The sequence below is a fragment of the Agelaius tricolor genome, unplaced genomic scaffold, assembly GCF_023055355.1.
Source record: "Agelaius tricolor isolate 1412-34295 unplaced genomic scaffold, bAgeTri1.0.p SCAF_4, whole genome shotgun sequence".
Classification (NCBI taxonomy): Eukaryota; Metazoa; Chordata; class Aves; order Passeriformes; family Icteridae; genus Agelaius; species Agelaius tricolor.
The window spans coordinates 37256958-37273788 of record NW_027269264.1 but is presented as its reverse complement, the minus strand read 5'-3'; the positions used below and the strand labels follow the sequence as shown (position 1 = coordinate 37273788).

Here is a 16831-nt window from a genome sequence, read left to right as displayed (position 1 = left end):
GTAGGTCTTCCTTTCTCCAGCCTTCCTCTCCTTACCCCAAGGTCTGGGATTCCTGAGGGCTGGCCTCAGCAGTTAACACTGAAGGAAAGAATGCATTCAGTAATTCTGCCTTCTCTCTGTCTTCCTTCTCTGGGACAACTATCTTATTCAGCAGTGACCCCACATTTTCCCTAGTATTCCTTTTGTTGATGATATACTTGTAGAAGCCTTGCTTGTTGTCCTTGATATTCTTCTACAGACTCAACTGGAAGTGGGTTTTGGCCTTCCTTGTCACCTCCTTGCATTCTGTGACAATGTTTCCATCATCCTAACATGTGGCCTGTCCTTTTTTTCACATTCCATAAATTTCATTCTTCTATTTGAGATTTGTCAGAAACTCCCTGCTCATCCATAAAGGATTCCTGCCCCCTTTGCTTAATTTCTGGTTCATGGGAATGCACTGGTCTTGAGTGTGGAGGAAATAAATGATGCTTGAATATTGACCAGCTTTCTTGGACCTCCTTCTTCTTTAGAGCCCTAACCCATGAGATTCTGCTAAGCAGGTCTTTGAAGAGGCTGAAGTTACCTCTTTGGATGTTTAGGGCTCTAGTCCTGATTGCTGCTTTACCTCCTCTGTGCAGGATCTTGAGTTGCACCATCTCATGGTTGCTACAACCAAGGCGGCCCCCAACTTTCACATTCTCAGTCCTTCTTGGCTTGTTTTACAAGGTCCAACAACACACCTTTCTTTGTTGGCTCTTCTACCATTTAGGTCAAAAAGTTACCATCAATGACCTGCAGGAACTTCTTGGATGTGTGCTGAGTCATGTTGTCTCTCTCCAAAAAATACTAGGGTTATTGAATTACAGATCTATACTCCCATATACTTCTGATTTACTGATGTCTTGGTCTGGGCTTTTAAGGATATTATTACTGCATTTCAGTTAGAGGCTGCACTTGAAATAGAGTATTTTATTACATAGGTTATTTGCAGGAGATTTTCTTCTTCTCAGTTTAAAAATAATACTTTTGTTCTATTTTGACAGAATCATTCTGGTTTTGTCATTGTTAAACTTTTGCCATGATAAGGCCAAGTACTGCTGACTGCTTGATTGCAGAAAATAAATATACATAATTATTCTAAAGAGTTCTTTTGATGTGCTTAGGGTGGGTTTTACTTGTCAAAATTAACTCATGAGGTTTATTTTAGTGTAGGCAGTTCAGATTAACTTTTCAGCTAAAAAGTATCTATCTGCTAGAACACATGCCTAGTTAGAGATTCTTTATTCCAGTAAAACAGGAAAATGCTATTGTTGCATAAAGAAAATGTTACTGATACAGGTAACAGCATTGTAACTGTAACAAGTAAGATTTTATACTATGTTTTGATGAGAAGCTTCACATTCTAATTGTGTAAAAGGATTTCTGACTATTTTAAATCAAAGCAAAATAGAAATGGTAAATTGAAATTTGTTAAGAATTTATTTATAGAATGGAAAAAAGAGATAAATTAAACAAATTTCTCCAGAATTCATACCTGACATTGCTTTTCTGGCAATTAACTGAAATTGTCTTGCTGCCCTGGCCCTTGGAGATGGTTTTGGATGGTTTGTTCTGGTTATTTTAATGTATAGACGCACTGAGAACTTGCAAATTAGTTAACCCCAAGAAAAACTTTGAACTTGGTATTTATTAAGTTAGGAGTGGAGAATGGCTGCGTTTGGTTACATTCTGGTATGCTGGATCAGTAAAAAAACCTGATTTCTGTGCTCTCTGTTCCCTTAGTTTTCTCAAAAAAATTTAGCAAGCATCCCTAATATGTTTTTATTTAACAATTGGCCATTCACTGTATTTACTAACATGTTCTTCCTCCTGTTGCTACCATTCACTATTGTTGTTTCAAGGGTAATGGCTTTTATTTCTTTTTCTCTGAATGTTGTCTGTGAGTAAGCACAGCGTGTTTTTTGATGTTCCTTTCCTACATGAGAACACACAGCCATGGATGCAGTTGAGCGCTGTTTTTATGCCAGAACCGGGCAGCCTCAGATTATAGCTTCATATTAAAATGGTGAATGGTGTCCATTTTATCTCCACCCACTTGTTCTTTCTCCAGAGTGCAGTACTTTGGTTCATTTGTTTGTACTGGTATGTTTGCCAGTCTCATTCAGTGAAATGTATGACATAACCAGAGCAATTTGGGGATTCTTTTTTTTTTTTTTTTCCTAGAAGAGACAAAGAAATAGCTGGGATGAGAAGGGAGGAAGGAGTGAAAATACCTGAAGCTGATATTGTCACCTCATTGTCACCAAATGAGGCTTTACCCCCTGAACCAGAGAATGCCAGTGATCCTTAAAAAGGGAAAGCTTCTTCACAGTGCAGGCTGTCTTTGCATGTTTCAGGTCCTTGTCAGTGGCCATCAGGTTTGAGCTATCCTTTTGTTTCCCAAAGATGACAAGCAAAAGGATTGAAGAGAAACACACTTTGAAGCTTGGGTGTGCAAAACAGTGGTTGCAGTTTGTTATTTTAAGACTTCACCTTTCCTGCCCCAGAGGACTGGATTGATCTTAGGGGAAGTCTATACCAAGCCTTAATGCCACCCCCTACACACTTTTCCCCTCCCATCCCCATGATTTCCTGATGAGTAAGAGGTGCCAAGTACTTTGGGTTTAAAGAGTGAATAATGCTGTGCTCTGTTTACTGTAAAAACATAGGATGTTTTTTGTTCCATCTAGAAACAGCTATGTTGTTTATAGTTTTCCCAAATTCATGAGAATTAGTGCTGTTTTTAACTGGAAGACATTCAGGTAAACTGTGCTGTTACTTTTCACAATATAGCATCTCTCATTGAGAAACCACAAAGCCTGTGTTTTGATGTCTTCTGTGGTGCTTTTTGCTGCTTTAGGCAGAGAAAAACCCTTGTGAGCTTTTTCATAATTCTTTGTTTTGACATGAAAATGTTGGGACTTCTGTCAGTTGGTCAATTAAACCTTTCTGTGTCTGTCAGGCAGCATGTTAGGTTATGTGCTCCCCAACACAATCTTTCCCTTTTCTGTGTTGACATGTGCTCAGCTCCATAATTCTGCACTAGTTTGTAGACAGTGAGGTGGACTAAAAAGTACTTCACTGTGTATTTTGGGTGCCTAGTTTGACTTGCCTTTCTGTATAGACATCTGATATCTGGTTTCACTTTCAATTGCTGCTGATGTAACATCCTTTTACAAGGCCTGGGAGGGGGAAGCAGTGCTTTCTTGACCATGAGTGATCCCATCCTGTTAGCTTCAGACAGGAAATCTAAGGGACTAATTTCAAAATAGATTAACATAGATTGAGGACAAAATTACTGTAATCCTAAGCTCTACTTGAGGTTAAATTGCAAATGTCCCATGGGGTTCTGGCAGGTCTCCAGATGCTGTTGGACTGCCAGGTACTTGGGTGAGGGCAGTATGCAGGGAATCATCAGAGTTAAAGGGAAAGAGTGATGGTTCACTGAGTGATGCTAGTCTCTTCTGAATTAGAATTTAGTGTATACTCAAGCTTGCTGTTTATCTTGTTTTCTTTCATTGTCTTCAAACCAATGCTTTTCTTTTCAGCTTCATTTTACAGTAATTTACATGATTGAATTCTATTCAGTTTTACTGTTTATAGTCTATATTGGGTGTAGGTGGCAAGGATTTAGTAGTAAAAGGAATAACTAAAATTAGAGAATCCACAAAAGCTTATGAAGTTTTGTTAGTTAGTTAAATATGGCATGCAAGTTGGTATGTTAGTCCTACACCTCCTAATGTAAATACACAGCAGTAGATTTTGGATAAAGGGGTAGGGTGAGAAGAAGGAGACAAAGAGACAAATTAAAGATGGATAGAGAGGGAGTAAGAGAGAGAGAAAGCCAATACTGGCTCCAGTATTGATCCAGGCAATAGGGTGTCCAGGGAATACCCATGCACTTGGGCTTGGTTTTGGGTGCCTTTTTAATTGGTAAGCTTTCCCTGACCCAGAGAAAAGTTTTGGATTTTCAGTGTTAATTAGTTATCATGTGCTGTCTGTTTTTCCAGGTCCTTGTGGAAATGGGTTCAGAGGGCTTTGGGTCTTTGGTGGTCTTGTTCCCCCCATAGAGTCTGTGCCTACTTCTCCACCTCATTTCTCTGTGCTGTACTGAGCTGTGCTTATCTCCAGGAGGTAGATCAAAGACCTCTGTCCCAGAGGAGTGCTGTCCTACCTCTGTGTGGCCCCATGTCCAGTCACATCTTGTTCTTTCTCACAGCATGTTATTGCCAACAGTCCTTGGCTGCTGTTACCTAAAGTCCTTGATTGGTGCCACAGCCACCCTGCTACTGGTGTTTGAGACAAACACATTAGCCCCTTATCTTCTGGGATCCTACAGGGGGTCTGCAGGTGTGACTTCACCACATGCAGAAGTTGCCCCCATGCTGGGTGGAACTAATTCCAGCTGTTTCCAAGATGGACCCGCTACTGGCCAGAGCTGAGTCAGTCAGCAGTCTTGGCAGCACCTCTGTGATAACATGTTTAAGGAAGCATTAAAAACAACTGTACAGTAGCCAGGCAAGAAAAGTGGGAATATGTGAGACAACCCTGTAGACACCAGAGCCAGTGAAGGAGGGGGCAAAGGTGCTCCAGGCACTAGAACAGAGATTCCCCTGCAGACCATTGTCCAAGGTGGAGCAGATCACCTGCAGCCTGTGCTGAGTGATGTTTTTCCCTTCCTAGTCCTTCAAGAAGTGAAAAAAAAGCAAAACGCAAAGCAACCCAAGAACTCTATATAAAGGTCATAAATTTCCTGTTGGCTGTGAACACTGAACCTCAGGTAAACTTGTGTTTAAACTAACCTCTAATGATTTAGGAAACAAGAGGGTTTTATTTGTGTTTCAGGTTTTTCCTTTTTTTTCCTTCAAGGTCTTTATTATATCTGCTTCATAAAGAACTGGACTGTTAAGTGGTGGAGTAAAATAAGCCATCACAATCTTGTAGGTCTGCAAGACAATTTTACATTGTTGGATTTGGTGCTTCAGGTAGTCTGATGTTGTGGTATATTAGGAAATCAATATTTTTCTGCCTGCTAGACTTGCCTGTTTTATGGGCAGGAAAAAATCACTTTGTGTCCCTTTGTGTCCCTTTTTACATTCTGTGTATTTACTCAAACTAAACATGGAGAAGTTCCTATTTGAGCAATGTAAGAAAAACACATGTTTGTGAAATTACATTTTCCTGTCTTTGATAGTTCTAACAGTGGATTCTCTTCTGTATTTTCTCATTCCTTTCATTCCTTACAATTTTTCTGCTTGGCAACCAACCACAAGATGAGTAGACAGGGACAGATAAGAAGTGTGTATGTCTGACTGTTCGTTTATAAAATATATATTGTAGAGGAGTGACTGTGGGGAATGCTTCCTGCCACTATCCTGACGCACCCATTTCCTAGTATTGGCAGCCATCTCTGTTGTAGAACATGAGTGTTCAACAGTTCTTCCTGTGTGTGTAGATAAGTAAAATTTGAACAAACATAAAATAATTTTGAAATAAATCACATTGCAGTTTCCTGCCTTCACTTAAGTGAAACTTTCTTGGCTCATTCTGGGTTTTGAAGAGTTACCAGTTAATATATATATTAAATATATATCCAGGTTGGTCAAACCAGTGCTTTGGAGGGTAGTTGTCTATTTGATACTTCATATATGAGTTTTGACTGTTTTGGCTTAAGATGTGCGATGAGTTTAGGTACTTAAAGAGACATGGTAACTGAAGGAGATATAATCCAGCGCTGTGATATTGTCCAGGCATTCGTTTACTAATCTGTTTATGGTGCTGTGGATGCATGTGATCTTTTACCAGATCTTTCTTCCCCAACGCCTTCCAAAAGCTCAAAATCTCTCTTACAAAATAAAGGAATAAGTTAGGAAAACTATTTGTGTGTTGGTTTTGCATTGTTAGGCTTTATGAGTTTTGGTAGAGACATGGACAAGTAGGACTCCATGTGAAGAGAACAGTCACTGAAGAAGAGGGGACAGTGTAATGAATGTGTTTTTAAGGGATTTGAATGGCGAGTAGTATCGTTTTTTGTTATTCATGTGAAGCATGTAGTAAACGTCTTAATATTCTGCTTTCAAAATATAGTTCTCAGAAGTTGAAATGGCTGGACAAAGTGAACTTATTGACGGCTGCAGCTGGTGGGATATAGGTGTGCCTTTCCCTGCCAGACTTCTGGTAATCAATTCACATGTACAATCTCCGCTTCCAATGCTTGTTTCCATGACGTATGTTCTTCTGTTTATGCTCCTGTTTAAAGAGACTACTGTTGATGCTTCTTTTGGAAGTATTGTGTTTTTCCACAGCTTTGCCATTCTTTGAACTACTAGCAAAATGAGACAAAATTTCTTTTTTGTCAAAGGCTTTTTGTTTTAAGATGTTGGCCAGGGAATTCAGCTTGTGTTTTCATGTGCAGCATCAGAGGCTTGGAGAAGGCATGGATAACTTTGATCTAGTGAGCACATCAGCTTCCATAGCATCCTTGGCATCTGTCTGTGGGTGGCTAGAGGATGTCATTCTTGAGTCTGTTCCTGTGAAAAAGGCAGGAGGAGTTTATGCTATCTGTTTTGCCGACTTTCCCATTCTGTGAAGATCCCCAGTGTGAAATTTGCAATCTCCAATCTCTTTGTATTGCAACAAAGTTAAATATTTAAAAAAAAAATTATTAGATCACTTTTTGTTTGAATGTGTCTGCAGTTTTATGTGAAATGCTGTGTTCTGATAATCAACGTTGTAACAAAATTCTAGCAACGTGGAAGCATTGTTTAAAAAAGAGGTTTTGACATTCCACTATTCTAATGAAAAGTTTTCTTCCATTTTTTTAAATGGATGTATGTAGAATCTGACTGTTCACAGCCTATGTGATAAATTCTACTACTGGTTAATGAAAACACTAAAGTATAGCAGTCCCTTAATCTGTTGCCATATGAATTATACATACTGTGAAGTATTTGGAAAGCTAAGCTGCACATAGAGGAAAATCCAAGTGCATTACTTGTTTCTGTGTCTTAGTTAGAAAAGGAGTCTTGCTTGTGACTTTACATAGTGCTATGGGCATGGTATTTTATGTTCTCCCTGGATTACTAACATACTGTCTGAAAGTTGAACTGCAGTCTGCTAAATGTGTCTGAAAGACTTTTTTGGCATTTGAAGGAGAAACTTTCCTGTCACTAGTCCAGAAGTTGAAATATAATTTCAGCAGTTCAAAAAAAAGGGGGATAAAAAAGGCATATTTTCATTTGGAGTGTTGGCAGTTTGATTGAGAAAATAAATACTCAGTGCTGTTTTGGAGAAGTATGTATTTTTAGGCTAATTTCCTGAGGAAATGAAGCTGACATGATCATGTTGTTCGTCTGCATATGTTGGTCCTTCTTGAAAAATTGAGTCTGTCATCTAATTTCAGCCAAACTTAAAACCTGAGGTGACATTCTGAAGATTTTGTGAGAATCCATTGCTTATTAGAGAAAGAGACCTAAACTTGTGCTGTTGCTGAGGAGAAAAGAGGCAGGAACATTGCTGGTGTGTGCTGTAAGTGATTAGCGAGTCAGCACCATTTAGGTTTGCCTTCTCAGGCTGAATAGGGATAATGCAGAATAATGTACTCATGGAGAACAGAGGGAAGTGTTGTAGCAATGAGTTTAAAGAAAGAAAGGTACATTCCCAAAAGAAGAAAGGTACATTCCCATGAAGTTTCCTTGTTCCAGTGTGCACAGCAAGATGTGTTGAAGTTTTCCAAAGGGAGTGAAGTTGCAAGGAGAGGTTGTCTTGTTATCTTGGAAATCTGTCCGTTTAAACTGCAGAGAGAACAGTTGGTAGAAACTGGGTTTTTTTATTGTATTCTGTCATTAAATGAGGGATTTGAAATTAAGGTATGTGAATTTACATGTACAAAAAAAAAAAACTGATTAGATTTCCTATAGCTACATTTTAATTCTCTGCAGAGGGTGAATTTTATTGTGCTAAACAAAAAATATCCCACTGATCTTTGTAGAGGTGGGATAAGCTGTATTGTAAAGGCACAATTGACAGTTCAGAAATGCCCATTTCAAAGTTCTCTGATTCTCTGCAGTGTAGGATTGTGTTAGTTGGTGACAAGTCATAGGCTAAACTTTGGCTTAATCTTCTGGTATCTGCAGGTGTGTTAACCCCATTTAATGTCATTAGAGTTCTGTTGTATTGAAAAGAAAGTAAGTCCATGCTTCTCACTGTGTCTCATGTATATAGAAATATATATGCAGGAACATATATATGCTACTTCTTTTCAGTATTTAGCGGTCAGTGGAAGTTTCAGAAACTGCACGTGGGTATTTCTGAGGTTGTCTTGGTTTTTAAATTGACCAATTTCCCTTTTACAGTGCCTGAAAATGACAACGAAGCGGAATTTGTTTTTGCGGCTGGTGCCATGCCGCTGTCTGCGTGGAGAGGAGGAAACTGTGACTACACTTGATTATTCTCACTGCAGCCTGGAACAGGTGCCTAAGGAGATTTTTACTTTTGAAAAGACCTTGGAAGAACTGTACTTAGATGCTAATCAGATTGAAGAGCTTCCAAAGGTATGTTGGATGATTTCGCTTTTAGGTACACTTATTATGTCTTTACTTTACCAGCATTGTAGAAGCTAATAGTGTCCAGCTTCAGCTTTTGGGCCATAGTTTGCCATGAAGCAGCCTTAGTAGACTGAAAGTTTATGCATTCCAGCTGGAGTACTTTATTGCATGAATTAGAATGAAATTGTTCAAGCAACAGATCCGGCTCAAGAGAGTTACAAAGCAGAAAAGACTGGCTAATAAATCTGTTTCTGTGCACTGTGAAGTAGGTAGGCTACCACTTGCCTTGGTCTAGTCTACAGTTTAATTATCCATGTGATTAGAAAGATTGCTTGAACATTTGTCTTTTGTTCCTTTTTGGGTTTTGGTTTTATTTTCTTAACTGCAGGGACATGTAATAGCCTACACTTGCTTCAAGTTAATGTGTTTTTATATTAGAGTAAGTCATACTTAAAGCCATATTTCTGAGAAACTAAAGATTTTTTTCCAGCTGTTAAGTAATTTTGGTCATTATTTTTTGCTACCCTTTCAATTTGCAGAAGAAAACATCCCCACATATAAATTCAAATATGGCAAAGGACACAAAGGACACAAGAGAGATTAGAGGTAGTGAAGATATAGTCAAAGTGATTTTTATTCAGTTGACCAAAATTTTTATAATTAAACTTCCAAGCAGAACTTTAGGGGAAAGCCTATTTGAAATTATCCTAGCCATTATGGACCCAGAGTTTCAAGCTGTGTGTTCCTTTTCTATTTTATTTAGTCTTCCAACTCTGAAAAAGGCTTTTTATTAAGCCATTTCAAATATGAAGGGTGTGATACTTACCAGGCCCTCTCTAGTTTTCAGAAACCCTGTTGAGACATTCCCACTCTCACCTTTCCTCCTTGCCCCAGTAGTGTTTTGTGATCTCACCTTTGTATGCCACAACTGTTTTGAGGCTGCTTGTCAACCTTATGACCCATCAGTGTGGCTGTTGGTTTTTTTTAATTGCTTTGAATCTTTTCAGAATTCCAGCTTATTTCAAAAGTCAGTTCTTACAGTGTAGCTCCTTAATTTACCTGACTTGTGAGAGGTATAGTATGAGCAACCTGGAGGGGAGAAAGGTTGTGGTAGGGAAGGAATTGACTTTAAAAGAAATGTTGGTACATAGTCTTAGCTTCAAAATTTACTTGACACTTGAAATTGTTTCACCCTCCTTCATCCTGTATGCTAAATCACATCTGAAAAAGTACCCTTTTTTACTCCAGGAGCTACAGTGTGCATTTGAGCTGAAAAGCTCAAACTGTAACAGTTTACTTCTCTCTCACTCTGATGTTTGGAAGAAATAAGAATTCTTTAGTGAAATAGTCTTTAATTATGTGGCTTCCTGCATTTACTGCTAGTAATTATGAATATGTAAACACTGAAAAAGAGCAACAAAAGGAATAACTGCAAAGGCAACATCATCTTCCCTTCCCCTTCCATTTTCCTTTAGGGGATCTTGTAATTCCTGCTGCGTATGCCTTGACCTGAGTTATCAGAGAAATTTCTAATGATTCCAAGAGTTTAGATTATTGCTTTCCAGGGAAAGAGTCTAAGTATATATTCCTAAAATAAGGGAATGGCTCCAAAACACCTGAGCTCATCACCATATCCTAAGTGACTTGAAACTCTTCAAAGCTTTAATGAATGATAAATAAGTTCTAACAGACATATTTCTGAAGAGTTGGAAACAGCAGTAGATAACTTAAAGCTCATTCCTTTAACTGTCCATCTTGCTTTTGTTCTGGGGCGGTATGTACAAATTTTACAGAAATGGGGCGTTTTCAGTCTCTGGTTCAAATAGTGGCCTTGTAGTTGAGAGAGACAAAAAATTTTGGTCAAACTGAGCTCGTGGTATGATAGTGATTGGGATACATTTTTTTAGTCAATGAACCCTTCCTGGTATTTTATTATGTTTTCTCAGAATTCCAAAGGAGAAAATCACAAAGTCAATGAATGATCTTATCCAAAGCTGTAATGAAAGAAATACTCATCATAAATTTTTCAGATGAATCTTTTCAATTGCTTATTAGAGCTATTTATTTTATATTATGTGTAAGTTTTCTGCATATCTTCTGATGTTTTTTCTTTTTTCTTCTTCTTAAGATTATTTCCCCTACTTTGTCAATTTGTTAAGCTTTTGAGGAAGAATCTCTAGGTACCCTGCATTTAAGAAGAGATCTGGCTCTGAGCTATTTGTTAAAGATGGTAATGCATGTATACATAGGGGATTAGACAGTTATCTGTACCCCTAGTTTGAACTTTGACTAGTTTCAATTTTTTCACTAGTTCAATATTTTTTACTAGTTTTCAATTCAAGGTTTTTTTTAACTTTTTTTGATTTTTTTTTTTTTTTTGTATTTAAGGTAGGAAGCACGAACAGGAAAAATATTGGGAGACATAACAAAATGAAATTTATACTTTTAGAGGAGGTGAATACCTACTGAAATCCTGTGTTCCAGAATGATTTTACTTCAAAAGATGTCTGTCAATTTTTTTCTTCTTGAATAAACTCTATTTACCTCTGGGTTGTCACATGGCAAGTCTATTATAGAAAATGTTTTGCAATGTTTGCAGGTCTATATGTAACTACAGGTTACAGTTTCTGAGATCCTGGAAGGCATTTGTAGGAAGGATTAAGCATAACTGCTGCCCTGTAACTATCTACAGTTTTTTGCTTTCTGATGTGTTGTAATGAGTAAATTTTCAATGAAACTATTTAAAAATTTTTGGTAGATAAAAACTCTAAATAGCTTGGTCTTCAGGCCATGAGGTCAGAAGTTTCAATGGATTAAAAACAAAAACTGTATAGAGAAAACTGAGAGAAAATCACTTTCACTTTTTCCTTTGTTTCAATAGCAACTGTTTAACTGTCAGTCTCTACACAAGCTGAGTTTGCCAGACAATGATCTAACCACATTGCCAGCATCCATTGCAAATCTCATTAATCTCAGGGAACTGGATGTCAGCAAGAATGGTAAGTCACTTTGCTTATTGTATTGAGGTAACTAAAAGGCAAATCACCATTGATTGTACAAAGACACTAGCAAAACTATAATTTCTAGAAGCTGCACAGCTAGTAATTTTAAAATTACTACTCTAAATCCCTGCTTACAATAAAAAGATGCTCTTTTATGATCTGGTTGTGATATTTTATTGTAGCTCTTACATTGATTGGTTTGTAGACAACACTATCTGGCATTTTATATTCTCTCAAAATATATAAACTCAAATGTTAATTTTAGTAACTTTTGTCATCTGTCACTATACTGAAGAGAGTTTGTAAATTTTGCCAGATTTTATTAGTATTATTTATTTAATATGAAAATTTGTTTTGGTTTATTTTAATAAGCTTTTGGAATATGGTAGTATAGTAGGACTTGGCTTTCCTGTCCTGCTTTGGGGATGGTAACTTCTGTTGCATGGGGGAGTGTACTTATGTGTCCATGGACATGACTTGGTTCACTTGCCTCACTTGTTAAAAATCTATCATTCTGCGAGAGCCAGACTTCTATAAGTTATGAAATTTTGTCAGCCAAGTATTGTATTCATGGCGTTTTACTGATGGTGGTGCTTTGGTAAGTTGGCAGATGTGTGCAACTGTGAGGAAATTGAAATAATGTTGTCATCAAACTTAGTTGTGTGACTTACTTGAGAGGGAAGTCATGCTAATTGAGGAGAATAGAATAGTTTTGTCTTACTAATTTAAAGTTAAGTAAAAGGATACCTCATTGAAATAATACTTGAATATAAGAATTACATAAATATTCCGAAGATTTTGTCATTCAATTTATTGGTTTATGTGGGCTGCTAAGTAATTATGACTCCACGAAGTTCTGCTTTATTAAGAAAGCATTCCTGTTGTTGAGGTGTTGGTATTTTCCTCAGTCGTTTGTTTTAGCCCACTCTGTACTTAAACTCTTACTCTATTATCTCTGCTTAATGAACACAGCATTTAGTGCGATAAATTGACCTGGTTGCTACTGATTTGTTCCTGGTACAAGTGGATTAATAGTCTTTCTTAAAGAATGTTGGCCTTAAAACTGTCACAGTAGCACAGAAAAGAGAAAGAATAATCTTTTTGTCCTGTACTGAACAGTTGAAAGTATTAACTGTTTGTAACACAAGTTCTCAATGCAGAAGACTTAAAAGCAGCAAAAGGGAATTTGAGTGCTGCTGTTGGCAAATTCCATAGCTCATGTATATAAATAGGCAGCTGAAGCCAGGGACCTACTTGTCTGTCTAAAATGTCATGGCCCTGAACTAAGCCTACAGAGTTCAGTACTGAAAGAGCACTTGTTCCTCTAAGGCATGAGATACACTGTCCCAGTAAACTATCAATCTCTGTTTTCTAGAGGTTGGGTTTTTTTTAACACCCTTCAGAGAAATGGCAGGGAGTACAAGCTTATTTAAGCTATTATCATGTGCCTGGTGTCAGACTTATCACAATTTGGATAGCTTCTCTGACTAGTGTTGCACATAAAAAATAGTTCTGAGGTCACAAGCTTGTTTGCTGGGGTCATCTTGTCTTCTGTAGTTCTAAAACCTCTGTAAAATTAAAAGAACCAAATTAGAGTCCCTATTTATTCCCGCTGGGTGAAGTAAGAAATAGTGGTCTTTATTCTGTAATAAATTTGGTATTATTTGAGATCTCGTTTGTTGGCATAAGTGCCTTTCCCTTTCTCTTCAGCTCTCCACTGTTTCAACCATGGAAAATTTTTCTCTTGACAACTGCAAACCTACTCTCCTCCCCTGTGTCTGTTTTTATTTTTGTAAGAATTTACTGCTCACTTTCTCATTGTTCTGATGGGTGTCTATAATAGAGCCAAATAGGAGGAGGTAATTTACTACTTTTCTAAGAATAGCAAAATTTATCAAAATCTGCAATTCTTCCTTTTTCTGTTATATCTCAAAATAATAGAATGTGGAAGCAGTGGACTTCTGTGGAAATAATTGCTTTCCTTTAGTTTATGAAAAAAAGTAGTGCAGATTAGGCCCAAAAAGTGCAGGATCATGAGAGATGCTGAATTCTAAAATAATTCAGTGGTTTTCAGATTCCTGTGGTTGTGGTGAGTGAATGGTGATAGTTCCTCTGTTTTTCTTGAAGTATTGATGTACTCTTGTTTCCTTCTGAGATGGATTGGGCTAAATCATGAAGTGCAGATGCCTTGACATGAAATATGCATTTATTTTTAAAGGTTGTATTTTTAGAAGGATAGTTAGACTTCAGTTTTCAAATACCCATATACATGAAATATGATAAGACTTTCACATAGAATATTTGAGCTGTTTCTGGCATAGACATAATCAAATGTATTGACCAGAGTATTTAATTTTCTAAAGAAAATTAAATAGGAAAATGAAAAACTAAGCTTCAAATTTAAAATGTTTCCAAGTTACTTCATGAATTGCAGTCTGGCTTACAGAGTGAGACCAGTCATATGGGAGACCATCCAATTGTCCAAGTAGAATTATATGCATATATATATGTGTGCTTAATATTTGATGTTTAGATGAAGGATCAAAATCACAGAAATTGTTCAAGTTTGCAGATTCGTTACATGAAAGGTTTTAGTCCAAGATAGCAATGCTTTGATAGCACGGGAAAAGTCTTGCGCTTTCAGTTTCTGGCTTAAACGTGTTTGGTTTCATGCACACAATATATAAAACTCTGTAACAGAGACACAGCAGATGTGCAAATGCTGATACTTAAGAATATTTAATAACATTTTATCAGAACAAGGATTCATCTAATCTAGCATCCTCCAGCAGTGACCAAAAGTAGAAGCACAGGGAAAATTTAGTAAAATACAGGAAGCCAGGAGACATGCATATTTCCCTGTATGCTCTCAGCATGCAGCTCCTTCTCTTATTGGGTCTCCCTGAGGCAGACAGGGTGTTTTTTTAATTTACAGATTTTCATTTGACTACTTCTCTTCTGTCAGTTTATCTACTGTTGGAAGTGATGTATGTTTTGAGATGTGCTGAGTTAGAATGCATGCCTTTAAGGGTTGTGAGTCGAGGAGCATAGAGAAGTCTTTGTACCAGAGTGTGGTCTGGAATGTATTATTCTTGGCTGCTGAAGTGGTTATGGCGCAAGTGTAGCCGAGAAAGACCAAATTGCTGCTATATGTGCAGCAAGCATAGACTAGAGTTAGTCTTAACTCTGCTTTAATTATTGGTGGTAGTCAATAAATTCTGTAGTCTTTTGGTAATGAGGATGTCTACTGTTCTTTTGTGGCATTTTAACTTGATTCCCAAGGCTACTTATGAACCCTTAATATCAGAAGTATTTTGTTGCTTCTTTCCAGATACACCTCAGCTTTGAAATTTCAACCTGAAGCCTTGTGATGGCCTAGCCACAAAGACGAAATCATACTTGAACAAATGGTTCAATAAATAAACTGCATTTCTATACCAGAAATTACATCCTGCACGATACAAAGCATTGAGAAATGCCTTTTCTCCCAGTCCACCTGACAGGTTACATCTTAAAGAGAAGTTGCAGCATAAAGAATGTGACACCAGTGTAGAAAAATTAATTTTAATTAATATTTTATTTATGAGGCTAAAGGAAATCAAAACATTTTTAATCCTGTATGGTAAATTTATTTATGTATTGACAGCTATACAGGAAAAAAACCCCACCTTCCAAAAAACCCCGCAACTCCACTCTTCACCCCCAAATCGTTGTCTTTTGGGATTAAACTTTGAGGAACAATCATTTCCTTGTGACTCTGGCATGCTAGCCTTAGCATGCATCTAGGGCAATGCAGAAGGCTGTCAAGGAAATATTTTTTACTCTTCTTTGAAGAAGGGGAAGGAATTTATATGCAATGTCTGATGGTGTATCTAAATGTACAGAAGAGTTAGCTTTACAGGTTACTCAAATCAAGTGTTTGAAAGGCTGAAACATAGGATGAGGTGACTGCCAGGAAAATCAGGCTTTCCTGGAAGCTTGGGAAATGCACTTGAAATTGCTTGTGTCTGTGGGTTAGTCTAGTGGGAAATAGTGAGGTGATCTACTTTTCCCTACATGCAGGTGGTGAAAGAAAAAGATTGAATTCTGAAATTCCATATTATTCAGGCCTTTGGAGGATTAAACAGCAAGATGAGAAAATTACTAGCAAGACCGAGAGTAACCTGGGGCTTTGGAAATAACAGTACCTTCAGTAGTCTCTTAGATATTTCTTTCGCAGTGATGTTACAACAAATTTACTCATGTCAATTTGTTAATCTGTATTACAAGCAATCTTCATGGAAAAATAGACAACCTAAACCTAAGAAAACACTCCTCTCCCCTCACTCCCCCGTCTCCAGGCATATCTGCCTATAAAGTTATTCCAGTAATTTTAAAGAATTTTGTTAACAGATGCAAATTTAGATCAAACATGTTTTCTTCAATGTTCTAAAGTAATCTGTTGATTTGGCAAACTGTCTTTGATATGCTTTGTGCCAGAAGTTGTGGAATTGGAGAATGAGAAATCAAGAAATTACCCAGTTTTGCGTTGCCCATCTGGTACGTTTAAGAATTTGGCTTTTCCAAGGGTTTGAGAATTGTTCATAGTAATAGAGGGAGATAGATCCAAGTTTCATTTTCTGCTGAAGAAGTAAGACAGGAAGATCTTGAATACAAAATAACTTGCTGTAAATTTGCTATTTCTCTGTTTATACTGACAGAGAGGAGGACAGGACCAGGGTTTTTAAATCATTCATGATAGTGAACTAAAAGATCATTGATTTCCTGCAGAGTTCTGAGTCTGTAGCTCTGTGATAGTGTATCACTGTATAGATGCTATAAATGTGCACTAAATGTAGGCAGCCCTTTTATTTAAAGTCTTTTTTCAAGTGTTTGTAGTAGTTTCTCCTTAAATACATTGTCATATTGAAGGTACTGAAAAGAATCTGTCTATTCACAGTAAAATTATTTCTGTGTGTAAGAGGATATGAATTGAATGAAATTTCAATGCAGATAAGGTTTTGAATGTGAAATTTGAGTCTATGTATCTGAAATTCTGAAATAAGTTCATTAAAACGTCTTCTTGGACGCAAAAGAAATGTTTGTAACACAAGAAAAGGTATTGTAAAAGTAATTATAGGGTTTGTAGATATGGATTTACATGTAAAGACAGCATAGAATAGGATCGTAGACTAGAATGATTTGTGTTGGAAGGGACTTCAGAGATCATCTCATTTCAACTCCCTTGACAGAACCAGGGACATTTTTCGCTAGACCAGGTTG

At 37.2% G+C, this 16831-nt stretch overlaps 1 protein-coding gene across 9 annotated transcripts in view; it reads left to right on the top strand.

Annotated features, from left to right (window-relative positions):
* Positions 1-16831, top strand: part of ERBIN (erbb2 interacting protein) — a 120297-nt gene that overhangs the window by 46053 nt on the left and 57413 nt on the right. For 5 of the 9 annotated variants that reach the window (XM_071425306.1, XM_071425308.1, XM_071425305.1 and 2 more), the window contains 4 exons: positions 4705-4801; positions 6109-6198; positions 8376-8573; positions 11449-11566. In XM_071425306.1, the coding sequence (XP_071281407.1) occupies positions 4705-4801; positions 6109-6198; positions 8376-8573; positions 11449-11566 (503 nt within the window). The remainder of the gene's footprint in view (positions 1-4704; positions 4802-6108; positions 6199-8375; positions 8574-11448; positions 11567-16831) is intronic. The other 4 variants (XM_071425312.1, XM_071425314.1, XM_071425313.1 and 1 more) reach the window with 2 other exon arrangements.